The sequence below is a fragment of the Dermacentor silvarum genome, chromosome 6, assembly GCF_013339745.2.
Source record: "Dermacentor silvarum isolate Dsil-2018 chromosome 6, BIME_Dsil_1.4, whole genome shotgun sequence".
Taxonomy (NCBI): Eukaryota; Metazoa; Arthropoda; class Arachnida; order Ixodida; family Ixodidae; genus Dermacentor; species Dermacentor silvarum.
Window position 1 is genome coordinate 10050669 of NC_051159.1, and position 19029 is coordinate 10069697.

At 46.4% G+C, this 19029-nt stretch overlaps 1 protein-coding gene across 1 annotated transcript; it reads left to right on the top strand.

Annotated features, from left to right (window-relative positions):
* Positions 1 to 2496: 2496 nt before the first annotated feature.
* LOC119456544 (uncharacterized) lies at positions 2497 to 3702 on the top strand. Its single transcript, XM_037718375.1, has one exon. It carries the CDS (start codon positions 2497 to 2499, stop codon positions 3700 to 3702), a length of 1206 nt encoding a protein of 401 aa, XP_037574303.1.
* Positions 3703 to 19029: the final 15327 nt, after the last annotated feature.

A 19029-nucleotide genomic window follows, 5' to 3' on the forward strand; every position in this document is an offset into this window, starting at 1 on the left:
CGCTAACAAGGCCATAATACGTGAGCCACTTCTAGACGAAGCAACTGTGGCCTGCTTAAAGCAGACGCGAAGCGTAAAAGTGAGCACAAAGAATACGCAGCTGAGTCGATGCTTGAGTCGCTTTAAAATAAAACACTGATGAAGCAGAGTAGTTGGCCAACTTGCTATCGGCCTTGAGCAAGACAAGATTTATATATTTTGGTTGTAAATACAGATTAGCAGAGAAAAGCCCACACACCTTGGCGGAGCCTTGTACACGAGAACGGTGCGCACGTGGTTCCTGCAGGGAAATCCAATCGTGTTAAAGGCCTTCGTTCTCCGTGCTCGGCTCGCTATACCCACGGCCTCCTGGTGGACGGTTTGTTTACACAATTCTGGAGGCATGTTTTTTTTTTTTTTGTCAGAAGCAGAGTATCCGCCTCTTGAATCTTTTATTTCTATCGTCCACTCAGCTTGTTCCTCGTAATCGCATTACTTGCACCGTAGGCTAATAAACGAACGATGTAGCTCTACAAGAACTACAAGAACTCCAAGTGTCGGCATCGGCAGGGATTAAATTGGATCAACAGATGCTAGGCGTGCTTTCAATCCCATCTTGTTTGTGAGCCGGCGTTGGCGTCTCCGCGAGTAACTAGTATTAGGATTTGGCCTGCGTGCCGTGAACAACCGTGGGAAATATTTAAACAGACGGATGAGAGAACACCAACATTAAAAAGATGTTGTACTCGTCTAGACGGAATTTTCCGATCGCTTGTTTGTGATGCTATGCGCCCGTATTCACGTTTGGATCACTGAATGTTCTCAGTGAACCCTAAACAAAGCAACGTTTTCTTAATGCATTTTATGACGCGAAGAACCTTAGTCTTCGACACCCTAATGTCTGTTTCCAGTGAAAAGAAGAAGCCGTGCTCGCAAAGAAACCTGCAATTGAGCAGACGGAGTTTTTTGTTTTTCATTCAAGAAACGCGTTCCCGATTCACCTAAGAATTATGATAATGACGGTAACTTGGTGTATGCCGAGCAAAGTTACATTGCCGGAGCGGGCGAAATGTCCGAGCTGCTTAATGGACACGTCATTGACCTATATGCCACCATTTTATCTGCAGTCTCTAGCGTCACGCTGTTAAGCAATTTCTTCTAACAATCAGCTAACCACAGTGGTCGCCTATTGATTGAGCATCCACGTAGTACGCGGCAGGTGCACGGTTTGAATCTCGGTACCTCAGGAAATCCACATGCTTTTATAATGGGTACAGCTGTCGCCCGGCTTGGTGTTCCGCCACCTATGGGGGTTCGCATATAAAAAAAGGGTAATTTGCAGACATGATATCTGGGCGCTCGTTGTTCCATCACAGAAAGCATTATCGTAAGACACCTGTCACAGCTGAGGCAGACCAGGGCTGCCACCGGGTAGGTGCCGATAAAATACGCACAAGCGCACTCCGCACCCTAGTGGACCCGGGATATCCTCTTGACATCCCGATTAGATTCCAACGTCCAAGTCCTTGTTAGGACGTCCAGTAGATAACGTAGGGGCGTTAATTTCGTGACGTCCTATTTAAACATCTCTCGGACATCCACAGGAATGAAGTTCTGGGAAATAATCAAACCCAAACGTTATTCCTGTGGATGACCGAAGGATGTTTTCAACGGGATGTCCCATACGGACATATGTGGGACCAACACTTGTAATAACCATCCTACGTGATACATATAACCACAAATGATACAACTGTTTGTTCGCTTCTGCTGATTCCACAACCAAGCTCGCCTTCAGGCCACTCAATTCATCATAATGCAGACCTATGCATACTGCCCTGCTTTGCCTTAACTAGGGTGGGTACAATAACAATAAATTATTAACCCGCAAATATATCTAGGTACCCACACTCTGCCTCGGTCCCAGTTACGCGGGACCAAAGCCGAACACAAGCCGTTGCACAGCCCGCCTCTCGCTAAATCCTGACACTCATGCACATACAATTTTTACTGGGATAGCAAAAAGCATCCTTACCGAACCTCTTCCAAAAGGCTACCTTACTTTCTTGCTAAATTTATTGCGCGTGGTCCGCGCACTCCGTCGCGAAATCAGAGAAAAAATGCGAGCCACGGAAGATGAAAAGAACTAGGCAGCCGTACGTAACAAAATAGAAGCCAGAGACAATCAATTCAACACGTACGACGTGATCACATCGCGGAATGGTGTGTCTTCCAGGGACAACCCGCAATCGGAACATGGGAGGAATGGGAGGCCCTCCTTGCGTCGCAGGACCCGGACGCAACACTACATTTGCTAGTAGGTACAGCGTTTGACCGCTGGCGCCACGCTGCGCCGCTCGCACGTATCGCGTTTCTAGGTGGTTCCGTTCACCGAGGGTGCTCGAACGCAATCATATGGTTTGCACGAATGCAACCCATGGAAGTGTGGCTGTATGGCTGAGTGAGCTGTATGGCTGAAGAAAGAAGAAGAAGCCGCTTCGAACGGCCGTGTTCAAAATGTGCTCTGCTGGTAACAGCGCATCGGCCCTAGGCCGAGGATCTCTTGCACCGTCTACCGTTACCGGTAATTACACGATCGTTCTTCCTCGTTTGCCATCGGGAAACACCGTTCTCAACTCGGTGTTCCTACACGCGGACCTCGCTGGTCGGCCGTACCGCGCCCCGGATTTTCGTGATGCCCTGCTCTCGGTGCTCGATACCAAGGACATTCTCGGAGCAGGCCAGTATCAGATGAGCCATCTGTGGCTCGTCACCTGTGCCAACAGCCTTTCCAAGCAGAAGCTCGTCGATAAAGGTGAGCTACTAGTCAAAGGACTCAAGTGCCTTGTCATCGACCCAGAAAGCCGGAACATCAAAATGAAGCTTCTGTGGCTTCCTCCTCACCTAGAGCAGAAGCGTATCGTTGAAGCGTTGGAACCATATGGCATGGTGCAATCCATAACCAGAGAAATGTGGCGTTGCGAAGGCATGGAGAGTTGGCAGATGACGAATTGTGATGTAGAATTCACGCTCAAAGAAGGCCTCTCTACCAGTTCCCTCCCTCATCTTCTGACGATATTCGGACATCAATGCTTACTTTTCATTCCCGGACGACCTCCCTTGTGCCTTCGATGCAAGAGAGTAGGGCACATAAGAAGACAGTGCAAAACACCACGCTGCGCAAAGTGCCACCGTTATGGTCATAACGCAGAGGCATGCGTTGGCACGTATGCTGACAAGCTTCGTGGCAGTAAACCGGTGGACGATGACACCATCGTTAACCACCTCATGGATGTAAGTGAGGTCGTAGATGCCTCTGGCGAAGCGCCTGCTGAAGACCACCGGGCTGAAGAAGTGCAAATATCAACAGCTGCGGACACAGCTACAGCGAAGGTTACTGAAGAACAAACAGTGACTAACCGTGAAAAGGACCCTTGTGCAACGTGGGCCGAATCACCACCTTTTCGGGACCAGCTTCATCCTGCCGAGGATACTGAAATGACTGAGACATCAAAGAAGCGTCCAGCGCCGGCAGATGGTTTGGAGTGCTCTGGGAAAGAGCCAAAGGTCGCCGCGGCTAAGGCGAAGAAACCCCTTCATGGAGCCCCTTTGAGTGCAGATGCCGCTGCAGTTCAAGAAGTTGCTGCAGCTGCGACACCTCAAAGGGATGGGACAGGCAGAACAAAGGTAGCAGCGCTACGTGTAGGCGCTGCGCCTCAGTAGTGGAATCATGGCAGGCGCCCTTCCCATAACGTTTGGAACACTGAATGTCCGTGGCTTACGTAGTAAGCGACGGCAGGGTCAATTATTACACTTGTTGCGTAGCCGAGCGTTAGATGTTATTGCAATTCAGGAAACAAAAATTGAATCCGATGACGACACAGCGGCTGCTGTAGCTCCATTTCTTTCGGACTATGAAGTATGTGTCAGCCACGCGATTGGTGTCTCTGGAGGATGTATGATATTTCTGAGAAAAACACGGCAATGCAACGCGTTGGGACTGTGCACTGATAGGGAAGGGCGCCTTGTATGGTGTGATGTCAATATGGATAGTCATGTTTAGAGGTTTCTTTGCGTGTATGCGCCACGTAAGGCACGTGACTGGGAGGACTACTTTCTCTCATTGACTTAGCACTTACGCAATGACCGTGTATTAGTTGTCTTAGGTGACTTTAATTGTGTGTGTAGTGGTCAGGATCGGTCGTCTACAATGCAACGCCATGATACCAGCGCTGACGTTTTGAATGCCATTACATGTGACTACCAGCTTGTTGATGTAGGGGATCATGAAAAGGTCCCTTTTCGCTACACACATTTTCAAGGTACATCTCATGCAAGGCTTGATCGGATTTATGTATCTTTACCTATCCTCCCTAGACTATACGGCTACAGTGTGCACCCTGTGTTCTTCAGTGATCATTGTTTGGTGTCGGTTTGTTTTGGCAACCGGCAGTGTCAAAGTTCGCGAATGAACTGGGATTTATGGAAAATTAACAATCAGTTACTCTTACATAAGCCTTTTCTCAAGCGCGTCCCGGAAATTCTTATTGACGTTTCAAGTCGTAATTCTTTATCTGTCTTTGCGCAATGGGAGATATTCAAGCAAGAAGTTAAAATGATAGCCATTGAAGAAGCTTCCATATTGTCTTTTGAGAAAAAAGGAAAATATAAAGAGTTGTGCAAGTTGCTAGATACGCTACACGAACTTGAATGCCTGCATCCTGGCAAGTACATTGAGGACATTTACAACGTTAAGGCACAAATGCAGACAATGGACACTGAGAGATACAGAGGTGCTCTAGTTCGAGCGCGTACTCGTCAGTATTTGGAGCAACAGCCTTGTAGTCGTTCGCTTGGTGATGAGCGTCAGCATACTCTGTCGAAGCAAGTTCTCGAGATAGAGTATACCGGAGCGATTGTTAATGACCAGGATACAATAATGAAAGCGTTCACGGATCATTACGAGAATATCTTTCAGTCTCATAAAGCAATTAAGAGTGAAGCTGTAACGGAAAACTTTATTTCGTTGCTGCCACAGCTCAGTCAAGAAGAATGCGATGACGTTGATAGAGACATAAATATCAAGGAAGTGGAAGCAACCATTGCTTCGCTAACTAAAGGCAAAACTCCTGGGCCTGATGGCTTGAGTGCGGAATTTTATCAATGTTTCTGCTCTATATTGGCTCCCTTTCTGCTTAAACTGTATGAAGAAGCTTACAGGATTGGATACCTACCTGCCACGCTCTATCAAGGGCACACAGTACTTATTCCAAAAAGCAGTGATGTAACAAAATTGCAGAAAGTTGAGGGATATCGGCCCTTATCACTTTGCAACGTGGATTACAAAATATTTGCTAAGATATTAGCTAGTCGTCTTCAAGAAGTAATTCGATCATTGATGGGAGACCATCAAACATGTGGCATTAGAGAAAGATCAATTCAGACAAATATCCACGTTGCACGGTCTGTGCTAGAGTGTGTGACAGAAGGTGCGGGTCAGGTTGCAATAGTTCAGGTTGATTTGGCAAAAGCATTTGATAAAGTTAATCACTGCTTCTTGTTTAGTGTTTTAGAGCACATAAACATTGGATCTCTTCTTTTTAAAGGCATCTCCATGTGTTATGCTAATGGCACAACAAGGCTAATAGTTAATGGTTGTTTATCTGAATCTATCCACCTCAGGGCATCAGTAAGACAAGGTTGTCCCTTGTCACCTCTGTTATTCGCTTTGTACTTGGAACCGCTTTGTGCACGAATTTTGAAGGATCATACCTTTCATGGGTTCAGATTGTTATCCAATGAGATCCGGGTACTTGCCTATGCAGATGACATAGCCTTCTTCTGTGCTGACAAGAAAAGTGTGGAGACTGCCCTTGCTATAACGCAGCAGTTTTGCTCAGCTTCTGGTGCAACTGTGAACTTTGAGAAGAGTTCCGGATTTTGGTTCGGTCAATGGTGTACAATGCCAACTCGCTTCGCAGGTATTCAGTGGAGGTAAGACTTTAGGTACTTAGGTGTAGCACTCTCTCAATATCGCAATAGTAATCCTCACTGGTCAGCGGAAGTTGCAGAAGTACAACGTAAGGTTAACAACTGGCAGGGGCGGCAGTTGTCCATATTTAGCCGAGCTGAAGCTTGCAATCTGTTTCTAGCAGCTCGACTTATGTATGTCCTGCAGGTATTACACTGCTCGCGACTTAGGTTGCAAGCTTTCCATCGTGTGTTTGCTACCTATGTATGGAGCTCACGTGTTGAGGCCATGCGGCGTGATAACCTTTTTCTTCCTCTTGAGAGTGGTGGTCTTGGCCGAGTTCACCTTTTTGTTAGGCAACTTGTCTCCCGGTTATTCTTCTTACGTGATGTAAACAGTCCTTTTCTAAGAGAGATGTTACAACTTCGATTAATGAATTACCTTCCAGAAATAGTTGTGTCGTCATCTGTCAATGATGCACCACCTGCTCCTTGGGGCTTCTTGAAAGAGGTTGTTGAAGGCTTTCACTTTCTTAAAGCTCGCTTTAGCTTGGATTATATTTTCACTGCATCCCGTAAAGAAATGCCTGCTGCACTGATAGACACATTGTTTCCTGTTCCCCATTATCGTGCGCCTTATTTGGAATGTTGCTACTTAGATGTACTCAAGCGTGTCCGTCGAATGATCATTCCTCCGGGGATCAAAACTTTTTTCTTTAACTTACATTCGGCAACCCTTCCTGTCAAAACCTGGTTAGAAAAAAAGGGGCTGTTTCGTTCTGTGGTCTACAAACTGCCGTTTGTGTCCACATGCTGAAACGATTGATCACTGTTTTGTCGATTGTAGGGATGCCGTGTTCTTCTGGGACATTCTCCAAAGAACACTTAAAAAAGATTTAGACATCAACCCATACACAATTCGTTTCTTACCTTTCAAAGATTCCTGTGACCCACCATATGACATGTTCATAGTACTTGGTCTACATAGTCTTTGGCGCAGTAGAATGTGTGACAGGCACGCTGAACCACCGCGAAGCACTCGGTCGTTTTTTCGGGAATCTGCTGCCTACGTCCGTAGTGTGTACGCTGCTCAAGAAACAGCGCCGGACTGGATGCCTTTATTGGACGCGTGCACATGCTTGCCTTACTTTTGAATATGTACCTGTAGCGCCTTGTTTCTTGTGTTGCTGAAGAGTCTGCTCCCATGTAATAAAGAAAACAAAAAGTGGTTGTATGGCTGAGTGGTTACGGCGCTCGCTTCGGGATCTTGCGTACGCGGGTTCGAAACCCGCTCTGGCTACATTTCTTTAATATCACGCTTTTCCCTTTTTTTTTCTCTCACTGTTTGCCAGCGCGGTCGCTTGAACCCCGGCGCCACGGCGCCGACGCGAAGCGGCGGTCGTTGGGGTGTTGCGGAGCGCAGCGTAGCAACACCCCAAATAAAAAAATACTGCTCCAGTCAGGTAGACTGCTCCCTCCCTGATAGTGAGATTATATTTGGATCATCAAAACAGTGATGCGGTAATAATAGCACCGATCCCAACAGCACGCTAGTCACCACCAGCCCAGCGTTTTCTCCGTCAACGCCTCCTCCGTTCCAACGGCGGCGGCTACAAACATGGTACGCGCGAGCGGCGCAGCGCGGCGCCAGCAGTCAAACGCTGTACCTACTAGCAATTGTAAATACGTGACCCGGACACCCAACTTCGCTGCGGGAACCGGGGTCCCAGCGCCATAGCCCTGCGTGGCCTAGACACATGCGCGCAATGTGAGGGCTGTGAGGTGGCCCTTGGCCCCTGAAGGGCCCAAACACGCTGGCCTAATAAAATTCTGTTGTGATGGTAATTATAATAAACTTCAAGCGGATTTCTGCCGTCGCCGTCGCCGTGAGATTCCGTATAAAGTCGAAGGGTGATGAAATTGTCGCCGCGCGCCGTATGTGCGACTGAAAGCGCGCGGGGTCGCGCGCTGTCACGGAGAGCGAACGCACTACGGGAAGCAAACGCGACTTCAGTCGCGCGAAAGGCCGTGGGGGGTATGGGAGGGAGGGAGGGCGATGCTCTGCTGCTGCACCAGATGCGTATCTTGCAACCGGGCGCAAGGGGAACAGGCCACTCAATCTCCAATACGAAAGGAGGAAAGCGCGAAGGCAGCACGGGAGGGAGAGGGGGGGGGGCAGCTTCTACTCTGCTAACAACTGCGCTTGTACTTAGCACCGGAGTGATCTGCACATGGCTGAGACCTTTGTATGGGCTCTGCATTCGCCGCTCAGTTTCCATTGAAGCGATAGACCGCATGAACCTTCGCTCGCTTCGGCGGCTGCGCTTGCTGCCAGCGTTTTGACAGTCCTTCTGGTCATCGAGTGTGATCTCTTCATGTTTGCTTGTGCGCGCTGAAACCAGGCTTGCTAATTCAGTAGGTAAGCAAATGTGTCCAAGTTTATGCAGCCGAGAAAACTACTATCCCTACTCCGAATAGCTCTCTACTAATTTGCTATCGCAATTACTGCTTCGCCTTTGGGGCGAAACTGCAACATTTTTTCCATCCATCATTTCCATGGTGGCCCTCAGTGCACGCGCTTCCGAAAAGACAACATGTCAGACAGCAAAATGAAGCTGCCGCACTGAGATCAAACTCCCAATGAAGACGATAAATGTAGAATTTGCATCTTCTTCTTGTTCTTTCTGCGGTTTTACGTGCCAAAACCAGTTCTGATTATGAGGCACGCCGTAGTGGAGGGCTCCTAAATAATTTGGACCACCTGGAGTTCTTTAACGTGCACTACAACGCAAGCACACGGGCGTTTTTGCATTTCGCCTCCATCGAAATGCGGCCGCCGCGGCCGGGATTCGATCCCGCGATCTCGTGCTCAGCAGCACAACGCCTTAGCTGACTGAGCCGCCCCGGCGGGTTGTAGAATTTGCAATGAATGACCCAAACTTCACAAGCATGTCGTGAGAAAACAATCAAATTTCCAATGAAGACGATAGATGTAGGAGTTGCAATGAACGACCGAAACTGTACAAGCATATCGTGATAAAACGTGCACAGAGTTCTAGGTATAGCAGCGGAACAACTGCGCGTTAATTAACACCTACCACAAATGGGGCAGTCAAGTCAAACGAGCCCGCTGTGACACTGAACAGCTGACTTTTTTGAGACAGTGAAAAGCTGCGGGTTTGCTTCGGCCGGGTTGCGAAAGCTGGCCATGGAATAGTCAACCGACTACAATCGTGTCCTATGCTCCCCGAACATGTCAGGAGAGTACAACAGGCCCTGTCATAGAGCAGAGCAGTCGACACCGAATGTTGCTTAAACGCATTGCGCTGCCTTGCGAGTAGTCGGTCACATGACTTGCCGCCGCTGTGTTATTAGATATCTTCGCCTTACCCGCTCTACCGCGCGAAGGTTGACCGGTTCGTGCGCTCCGTGCGCTCCGTGCGCAGTTCACGCGTTTTATACGAACGCGGTGGTTGTGTCAGCTTCTTGTCAGTTCCAGCGTGGACAAGTAAACGTTTGTGTCGTTTGCTTTCGCGATCTCCATCTTCGCGACGCCTGGACGTCTTACGCCTATGAAGAGGTAAGTGATAGTTCATGGAATCAGTGTTTTCTATTAGCAGCCTTGCAGTCTTTTCTACTAGCGTATCCTCGTGTCTGGGCGTAATCTAATAGCAGGCATTGTTCATCCCCTTGGTTTGCAGCAACGGTAACATCAATCGGCCAATGGAATCTGTCAGAAAGAAATTTAAGAAGGCTGAGCTATATAACCGCTAACTGTTATATCTCCCACGTAGCCCACAGCATGAGGCCGCGAGTCTTATCGTTGTCTTTCTTGACCTAACTCATCGTTAGCGCGCAGCCATGCTGCTACTATACTGAAAGGCGTCCTGCTGCCGCGCAGTCTGCATTAAGATTTTTTTTTCCGCGAGTGTCAGGACTGCTTCCGGCGCCATGACGCGCCAATAATAATAATAATAATAACAACAACAACAACAACAACAACAACAACAACAACAACAACAACAACAACAACAACAACAACAACAACAACAACAACAACAACAACAACAACAACAACAACAACAACAACAACAACAACAACAACAACAACAACAACAACAACAACAACAACAACAACAACAACAACAACAACAACAATAATAATAATAATAATAATAATAATAATAATAATAATAACCATTCCCGACGCGCACTGTCAGTGGCATACGCTTTGCTTGAGTTTCGTTTTGGCTTTGTTTGCCTGTACATTGCGTAAGGTGGAATTACTGAACTTTTGTAGGCATTTGTATCACGATCGCAGCACCTTCTGAACATGGTGTCTGGCCGAGCTAATGAAATTGATCACGTGTGTCTTTACGACTGGTATATTGTTCGTTTCATACAGTAACGTGCACGTTTGTTGGCAAAACACAACTTTTGGGCGACTTGTTAGACTAACTAAATTAAGAAGCATGGTGTCAGCGCGCACAGGCAAACATGAACACATCGCTCTCGATGACCACGGACACTCGCTGTCAAAACGCTGGCGTGAGGAAGCCCGGTACCAGCAGCGAGCGAAGTGACCTTCGTGTTGTCTATCGCTTGAACGCAAACTCAGCGACGAGAACACCACACGCACAAAGGTATCAGCCACCTACAGATCGCTTTTAAGATAAGGCGCGGTGCTCGCGGCCGCGCAGAGTACGCAGTTCGCGCCGCAGCATAACACGCCTCACCCCCTCTCTCCAGCGCTGCGTCCCCACTTCCCTCCCTGCGCACTCGAGATTGAACCGCGATCGTCGGTTCTCTATGCGCGCGGTCGCGAAATACGCAGTTGCTGTCGAAGACCCACGCCGCCCGCCTCCCTGCCTCCCATCCCCTCAGGGCCTTTCGCGCGACAGAAGAAGGCGCGTTTCCTGTCTGCCTCCCCCCCCCCCCCCCCCCCCTTGTCGTGCCAGATTGAGCCGCCATCATCGGCTTCCCTCGCGCGCTTTCACTCGCACATACAGCATAGGGCGCACGGCGACGGTGTTATCGCCCTTGGACGACGTCGACGGCGACGCCTACGGAAAAAGATGCGCCTGGAGTGTCCATGGAATCGCTATCGCAATAAAATCATTCGGTTACACCTCGAACTTACCGTTAGCGTTTTCTTACCTAACTCATCGTTAGCGCGCAGCCACGCTGCTACTATACTGAAAGGCGTCCTGCTGCCGCGCAGTCTGCATTAAGATTTTTTTTTTTTCCGCGAGTGTCAGGACTGCTTCCGGCGCCATGACGCGCTGAAAACCTATAAAGTAGTTAGAAACCACGTGACTAAGTATATCCGTTGAGCAAAACAAATAAAAAAATTATTACACTCACCTATTCAGCTCTTCTCCAAGAAGATCTGATGAGCTCTGGAAGAAAATAAAAATCGGTATTTGGTCATTACGTGCACCACTTACTAAAAAATTTAAAGATGGGGCGGCGTTAAAAATATCGCACTCTCTATTGCATTTAATGATTTCTTTGTCTCTTTCACCTCCTGTCTATGAATAACGACATACTGGCCATAAAATTTCATAATGAGCACACCATTTTCTTAGACCTCGGTAATACGTAATGAATTTAGGCTTTCTGGCTGTTGTATGATATGTGTACAGAAGAAAGACACTGCATTGCAAAGGCTTGGCAATCTCATCACGTATCATCATCACGTATGACACTCGTAATCCGGAACTGTGGCATGTAAAACGCTGTAGCACAATATATGCAAAACAAATTATCCGATGTCGGTCACCTTCGCTGTTAAATAACTTGCTACAACGAAATTGTGTGCACCTTGAAAACATATCACTGCAAGAAGTTCGTGACATGTCCTTGTAACAAATCCCTTATTTCTCCCTGTTCTTTACCAAACTTTACTTTGCAATTTTCTTTCTTTTATCCTTTTTATTGTTGAACTGTTTCATATGTTAACATATTACATTGTCACATTATCTATTTCTGTAGAATTTATTTCATTTACTTAAAATTGCTTGTTAGACATAAACGTTGCCTCTCACTTCCGTGGTTTAAAATATTTCAACCACCTTTGTAATATCTTCTCTATGTACTCTGTTTTGTTCTGCTGACTGTCCGTTGCTGTCATTTGGAGGGGGCCGCCACCTCGTCAAGCTACTTGCTGTAGTAACTTTTTGGGACTCCTCCTTTCTTTCTTTCACAGCAAGTTAAATAAAGCAACGAATTGAATTGAACGACCACGTCTACATCCCACGCGGTGGAAAATGCAAAATTGGGTGGGGTAGTTTTCCCCTTCCGAAATTTATTCTGAACTTTATTGGTTGTGCGTTTGGGTAAGAATGAAGATAGGGTTTAGCGATGATGAGACAACGAAGAAAACTAGCCTCACAGTGGTCACTAAGTGCGCGAGTACTGGAGAGATCATAAGCTACAGTGGCGCGGCCTAATTTCGCAAATGTCTGCAAACCTGCGGAAGCCTTCTCGCTGCTCATTGCATAAAGACAATCCAGAAATACAGTTGGGCATTGCACAGGAAATGTAATTATCGAGCGTTATCTCGATGCACCAAGAAGCTCGCGGCTACAATCGTATTGATTAAGGTTGAAAAGGCACATAAAAACACACGGAAGGGTTTTGTATACGAAACCTGATGCACTATTCGGCCAGATTTCTTTTAAAGTAGACGCTGAAATATATATCATAGTGTTCGGAAACATGCAAGGCAGCTTCCGAGCAGACTGATTTTCAAGTTGCCTGAATTGTTGTAATACACTAGATGAGTGAAACAGAAAGTGCGATAAATATCTCATAAAATGACTAAGTTTTGCCTGAGTACTGCAAAGCATTAATTCGCATGAAAATACTTTTGCCCACTGCTTTTTGTGGAAACCTTGTATTAGCGCCATGCGCTGATTTTATTACCTGCATACGTCGAGGAATGCGGAAATTCGGCTCGAAATCTATTATCTTCACACCGGTATGCTGGGCATCAGATTAGAGATAAAATGCACGTCATTTTATGATTGGCACTAGGTAGCGCAATCAGAACATTATCGATGTTTGTGCAGCCGATATCATTGCGAACACCCACCAACAACACGCACATTATAAAAAGGAAAAACAAATGTTGATGCGCGGACAACGGTTCATATAAACACGCAGTTATCGGCTAGAAAAGAAAGGACAGGAATGAATCAGACCTTTCTTGGAATTACACTTCTCACCTCAATGCCTACATTGCTTATCTTTATCCGTTGACCGTTTTTTTTTTACCGGTTAACCTTTGTTACAACTTTATCGCTTGCCGCAAGACGTGTCTTCATGTATTGGAACTTTCTAGAATGTTGTCTTCATTTCTATAGCAAAAGTATCTTGTCCAATCAGATTGTGTGCACAAAGCGAATGGTGGTGTATGCGCACCAGCGATTATCGTGGGGTGTACGATGAGTCATCTCTAAATAGCCGATGCACTTAACCCTTCTTCATCAGATTTGGACGACCGGTGACTGTGCTTGACCCTGTCGTTCTGCTTTGATTGCCACTGGTTTTACGGCGTAAGCGGTTATGGGCTCTTTCCAATGGCCATTTCGGGTCGCGATGATGCCGCCATCAACGGCGTCCGCTGGATAACCGCTATCACTGGAAATGCGAAAAAAGTACGCGTTTCCCGCCGGGATCGAACCCGCGCCCGCTGCGTGGGAGCCAGATTCTCTGTCACTGAGCCACGCAAGCGCTTGCTATCGGGCCGGGGAAAATACCCTATAAGGCAAGCGCGCAGGGATAGACAACTCGAGCCTGATGATGATGATGATTTATTGGCATCCCCTTTGAAACGGGGCGGCGACAAATAGTCACCTAGCCTGCTTGATTTAATCAGGTATACTATACATGTTCTTTATCTTGCATTTTTGTATACCTATCATTATTTTTCTTTTTCAAAAATTTACCTTGTACCGCTGCCTATGATTTTAAGAGATCAGGTCGCATCCATCTTTTCGCATCCAGCCTCCGCAAATATGTTGGCGCCATCTAGGTAAGGTGCCTGCAAACGCAGCGTCCGCAGGCGCAGACGACGACATGAGATTCAGACGAGGCGCGCAATCAACGCGCTCCCGAGCTGCCGAGCCTCCGCCAGTATCCATCTAGTTAAGGTGCCTGCAAAAGCCGCGTGCCCGACATGTAAGTTGCAGTTGTAAGGCTTGATCGGACTCAGCAGACTGCTGTGCAGAGAGTATTACAAGCCGCAGCTCGCCGTCGACGCCGAGCGGACAGTTCAGATCGTTCGCGTCAAAACGAGCCGAACAGACCGCCGCGAAGACCCTGTTGTGCGTGGTGCCCAAATTGGAGCTAGTCTTGAGCCGCTCCAACAGCTCACGCTGTGACTGTGCTGCGTGTGCCGCGCAGGCCTGTGAGTTTTTTTTTTTCTCAGCGCAAGCTCCCCCAATAAACAGTTATATTTGTGACTCATTGTTCTGGCACTGTCTTTGCCTTCACCATCACCACAACATGACAATATACACGAGAGCCAACGCAGAATGTGATCTGTCTAGAATATACTGGCCGAGCCGTTCCTCTGCGTTGTGTTAGCCTCGAGCTGCACCTTCCCTTTCTATTATATTTGCAAGCCTACCATGATAAAAGCTTTCTCCTCCTCAAAAGCAGATTTCTCGCTCGCATCGTGAATGTTTACTCCAACCGATACTAGAAAAACCGTGCAAGATTTACTGTGGATAAAATTCCTACCACACATTACATCGCTTCTTCACTGCCCACAATAAAAAAAGAATGGAAATTTGGCCTACTTGCTTCGGAAGACTTCATATGTCCAGCCTAACCACTTCCTACAACATGGTGCAAGCTCACACAAAACAGCACAAACAAGTGAAACAGAAAACCGCATACACTTTTCTGCTTTCACCATGAGCACACACTTTCTCAAGATAGAACGGCTCTCAATCTGGGTGATTTTGCTTTCATCTGGTAATGCGCCCCGAGTTTTACCCAAGGGAAAAGAGTTGACGAGCCCTAAGGGTTCCTGCTGCTGACGTGCTATTTGTTCCAAGCATCTTGTCTTGCACTAACGTTTCATGTTTTCTTTGCCCCAAACTCTGCGATCTCTTTCTTTTTAACTCCGGATAGTGTCTTCCTGGAGAGGACACATGGCGGACAATATTTGCAGCACTGCGTGTTGTGAGTGCCTGTAAATATTCTCTTTTTTATCGCGGTCTTTTGGCTGTTGCCTTATGGCTCTACCAGTGCATTTTAAACATTCAAGAAACTAAACTTGGTCTAAGATCCGGCCAGAATTTAATGTTATGTCCTAGTGAAACCCACGACACCAACACAAATGCTGCCTTAGGCTAGTATGTGAAGTGTGCGACGTAGACGACGCTCTCAAAGAAAGGAAAAATAGTAGATATAATTTTAGTTGAGCATGCGACATTCATAATCGGGGTTAGAGTGAGAAGTTTTGCACATGCCGTATTAATTTGCTTGCACTTTCGCAAACTGCTTCAGAAACGCAATCAACTTTGCATGAACAAAAACGCCTTGTTATTTATAAGAAAACTGTATGGTTATGCAGGTTGCTTGTGATAATCCTTAGATAAATAACTGTCATCTTCTATGCATTTTGAAAAGTAAATAACAGGGATAAAACGAGTGAGCATGCGCCAAGCTCAGTTAGGCCGACAATTGAGCTATAATTGATAATCAATCATCTTGCTACGCCTTTAAAAAAAGCAAGGTGTACGTTAAGCGAATAGAACCAGATCACCATTGTTGACTATCCACTTGAATATCTAGAAGTATTTTTTCACTAGCAGCCTAAATCAGCACTTCTATAAAAATGTAAGTACTAATTGAGAGAGAAAGGAGAAAGGATACGCAGGGAGGTTAACTACACTTGTTCAGTTTGCTGCCTTACACGTGGGTAGGGGGAGGGGAGAGAAACAAACAGACAGAAGACACTGATCTTGATCACACTTTCACATGCACTAAGCCATATGCAGCGCATCTAAAGTCATGCACTCAAGTCTGTCACCTTCAGATCATCATCATCATCAGCCTATATTTATGTCCACTGCAGGACGAAGGCCTCTCCCTGTGATCTCCAACTACCCCTGTCTTGCGCTAGCTGATTCCAACTTGCGCCTGCAAATTTCCTAACTTCAGATAATGTAGAATAACTCGAGTGGATTTCTAGACTGATGAGCTGCGAGGCAAGGCTTCCAAGACATTTTATTCTGTAAATTGCGGATCATCCTGCCCGTTCAAGGCACGCTGGAGAGTCTCAGAGTCTCTCTTTGTTTATCTAAGTGTGAAAAGTGGCTCATCAGATTAGCAATGATGTCTTCCCACCTGCACTGAGCGCACTTGGATAAATCAGCCATTACAGTGCGATAGCTGTATGAGTTAGTGAAAGCTACTTTTACCCACTGCCGACACAGCAGCGTTGCGTCACGTCGTGAAAGGTTTGTTGGTAGCTACAGTTTTAATGATGGATCCAGCCTGTGCGATAATTTCTTCAGCGCACAAAAAGGACATCGGACTGGCAAGAACGAGGCCAACACAGGGCGAACTTCCAACGTTGAATGTATTTTTCGAAGCAGTACATGTATTTACAGATAACAGATAGCAGCACCCGCAGGCGCATTTTTACAATTTTAGTACTTTAACAACAGCAAAGTGCGAAAGTTAAGATAAAACGCAGAAATGATGTATTGGCTGCAAGATTAAGTGACCAGTCTGCGGTGCCATCCCTGTCGAGCCGCTCTCTGTGTTTTGTTTAAAAAATCATCTTCTTTTTTTTTCAGAGTTTTAAATTACTAAACTTGTACAGATTCGCCTGTGCGCACTGTCATCTGCTTTCCATAAATACGCGTACCGCTTCGAAAAATATAACGAACGTTGCAAATGTCCGCGTCGTTGCTGTCAGTCCCTTGTCCTTATTTATGTGTTTAAGAAGTTATTATGGTATGCCAAAAGGCCCAAGTTTCTTCGAGACCGTATAATAGGCGACTACATTTCTGCGGAGTATTCCAGTGACTCAACATGATTGAACGGGTGACATAGCGTAGCTCTCTTGCCATGTTTACTCTTGATGAAGATATACGGAGTGCCGGTGTTCCAGCCCTGGTACGTGGTGCAACTCATCCGCGGGGGTCAGCAATGGGAAAGGCAACATATTTGGAACACGGCCATATTGCCTCGGCAGCCACTGAAATATCATGCCCTTGTTCAGAAACGGAATGGCAAGCCTGGTTGATTTGCGACACCAGTTGGTCGTAATTTCCACGTCGTAAAAGCCGCACGCCAGGTGGTTCTTTTTTCAATGTATTCCACAGCAGCGCGAAGAGTTCGGAACCCAAAGATGTCGTGATGTTTGAAGTCTGAAACTTGAGAACCAATCGAAATGGCGTCTGTAGGGCTGTCTGAGACCGAACCATCTGTGTAACATGGAATCGGCTATGGTAAAAAGTAAATAAGAGATCCAATGTGATCTACTTGGGAGCCGTGAAGAACAGCCTAGCCTTATCCGCAATTACTAAGACACATTCACTAATTACTACAATTACTAATTACTACAATTACAATTACTAATAGTGGAACTCGCTAATGCTCCTAGGGCTAGATCGAGTAAACATAAATACCCAAGTTAGTGGACGAATTGATGGCCGTCGCCGTAGTAGTGCAACGCACGCGTAATGCGGAGGTTGCGGGTTCGGCTCCCGCCGGCGACAAGTTATCTTTTCGTCCACTTTCATTTCCCTTTCCTTCATTATTTTCTGCATTCCAATTTCAGCTACACTTAATTTCCCCGATGCTTTCCTTGGCTTCGTTGTCTGTTGGCTTTATGTGGTTATAAGACACCAAGGTTGACACGAACCTTTTAGGGCACCACGGAAGAGATGGCGTTCTTGATGTGGGCAAGTATCTCAATGACATAGAAGCATTGATTGAAATGCAAAAGCTTCAATGAGGAAATTAAAGAATATAATGAGAATTATCCAAATAAATAAATTCATGAAGCAATCTGCTGTGGTATTTTCTCTTGGCTCCAAAGGAAGCGCTGAAAATCTATAAAAATACGACGCGACAAGGCGCGTGTGGGCAACGGCTTTAGGGCGTTCAAGCATGCTGCGAACGAATGATGAATGCTACGCCTAAACATATGCATGAGTACTTAAGGTCACAGTAAAATATACTATGAGTTACTCAAGAGGAAAATAAAAAATTATGAGCTAGTTGCACTCGCGTAGCGCACACGCAGGGCACTGTAGCGTAAAACTATTTCAATCTGTTATAGTCCAATCTCTTGACTTCAAACTTACCGTGACCGCCGCCACAAGCATCGGGCGCTGACCCACTGCGCTATTTAACAGGCCAGTGAAACGCTCCCCTCATTTATAAGAGGTCACATTTCAAAGCGAATAGCATTGCCTAGTTTTTTTTCTTATCTAACTGGCTCACAAATCAAATAAATTCAAATAATTTATTATTCCAACATCGCAATCCGACGAATACAGATGTTGAGGGTCGTGGACTAAAAGCCCCAAAACCACTCGACGAGGCCCACGGGCCCCTTTCACTTGACACAGACGGATGGCAAAGATAATCTCACAGCTAGAATATTGCTTATTATAGCAACATAGCCCACACAGAAAAAAGTCGCCGCAATTCTGCTTGCTTCACTGCAAATTCTGCCGCCGCTGATACGCAATACCCTGTATTCTCCCTGCTCCCACCCCTCACGCTCTTCCCCTCCCCTCTCACTCCTCCCATGATGGATGCAATGGAGGTTTTGCTGACTTCTATTCAAATTTCCCGCGTTCGCCCTGCTCTCGCACCATCTATTGGGACCTTTTATTATTGTTGGCTTAAAGCCGGCTTGAGAGCCACTGGTTCAGTCTGCTGGATTTCAACGCGTAGCGTCTTTTTAACACCATTTCTAACGCGTTTATTTTTAATTATAACGCGTTCATTTTTCATTTACTAACGTAAAAACCACTCCTACGTGTATTCTTAAATAAATGAACGCTGCGGATCACGGTTATGTACATATATTTTGCCTCA

Coding starts and splice junctions, on each gene's coding strand:
- LOC119456544 (XM_037718375.1), top strand. CDS start 2,497: ATGTGCTCTGCTGGTAACAGCGCATCGGCCCTAGGCCGAGGATCTCTT.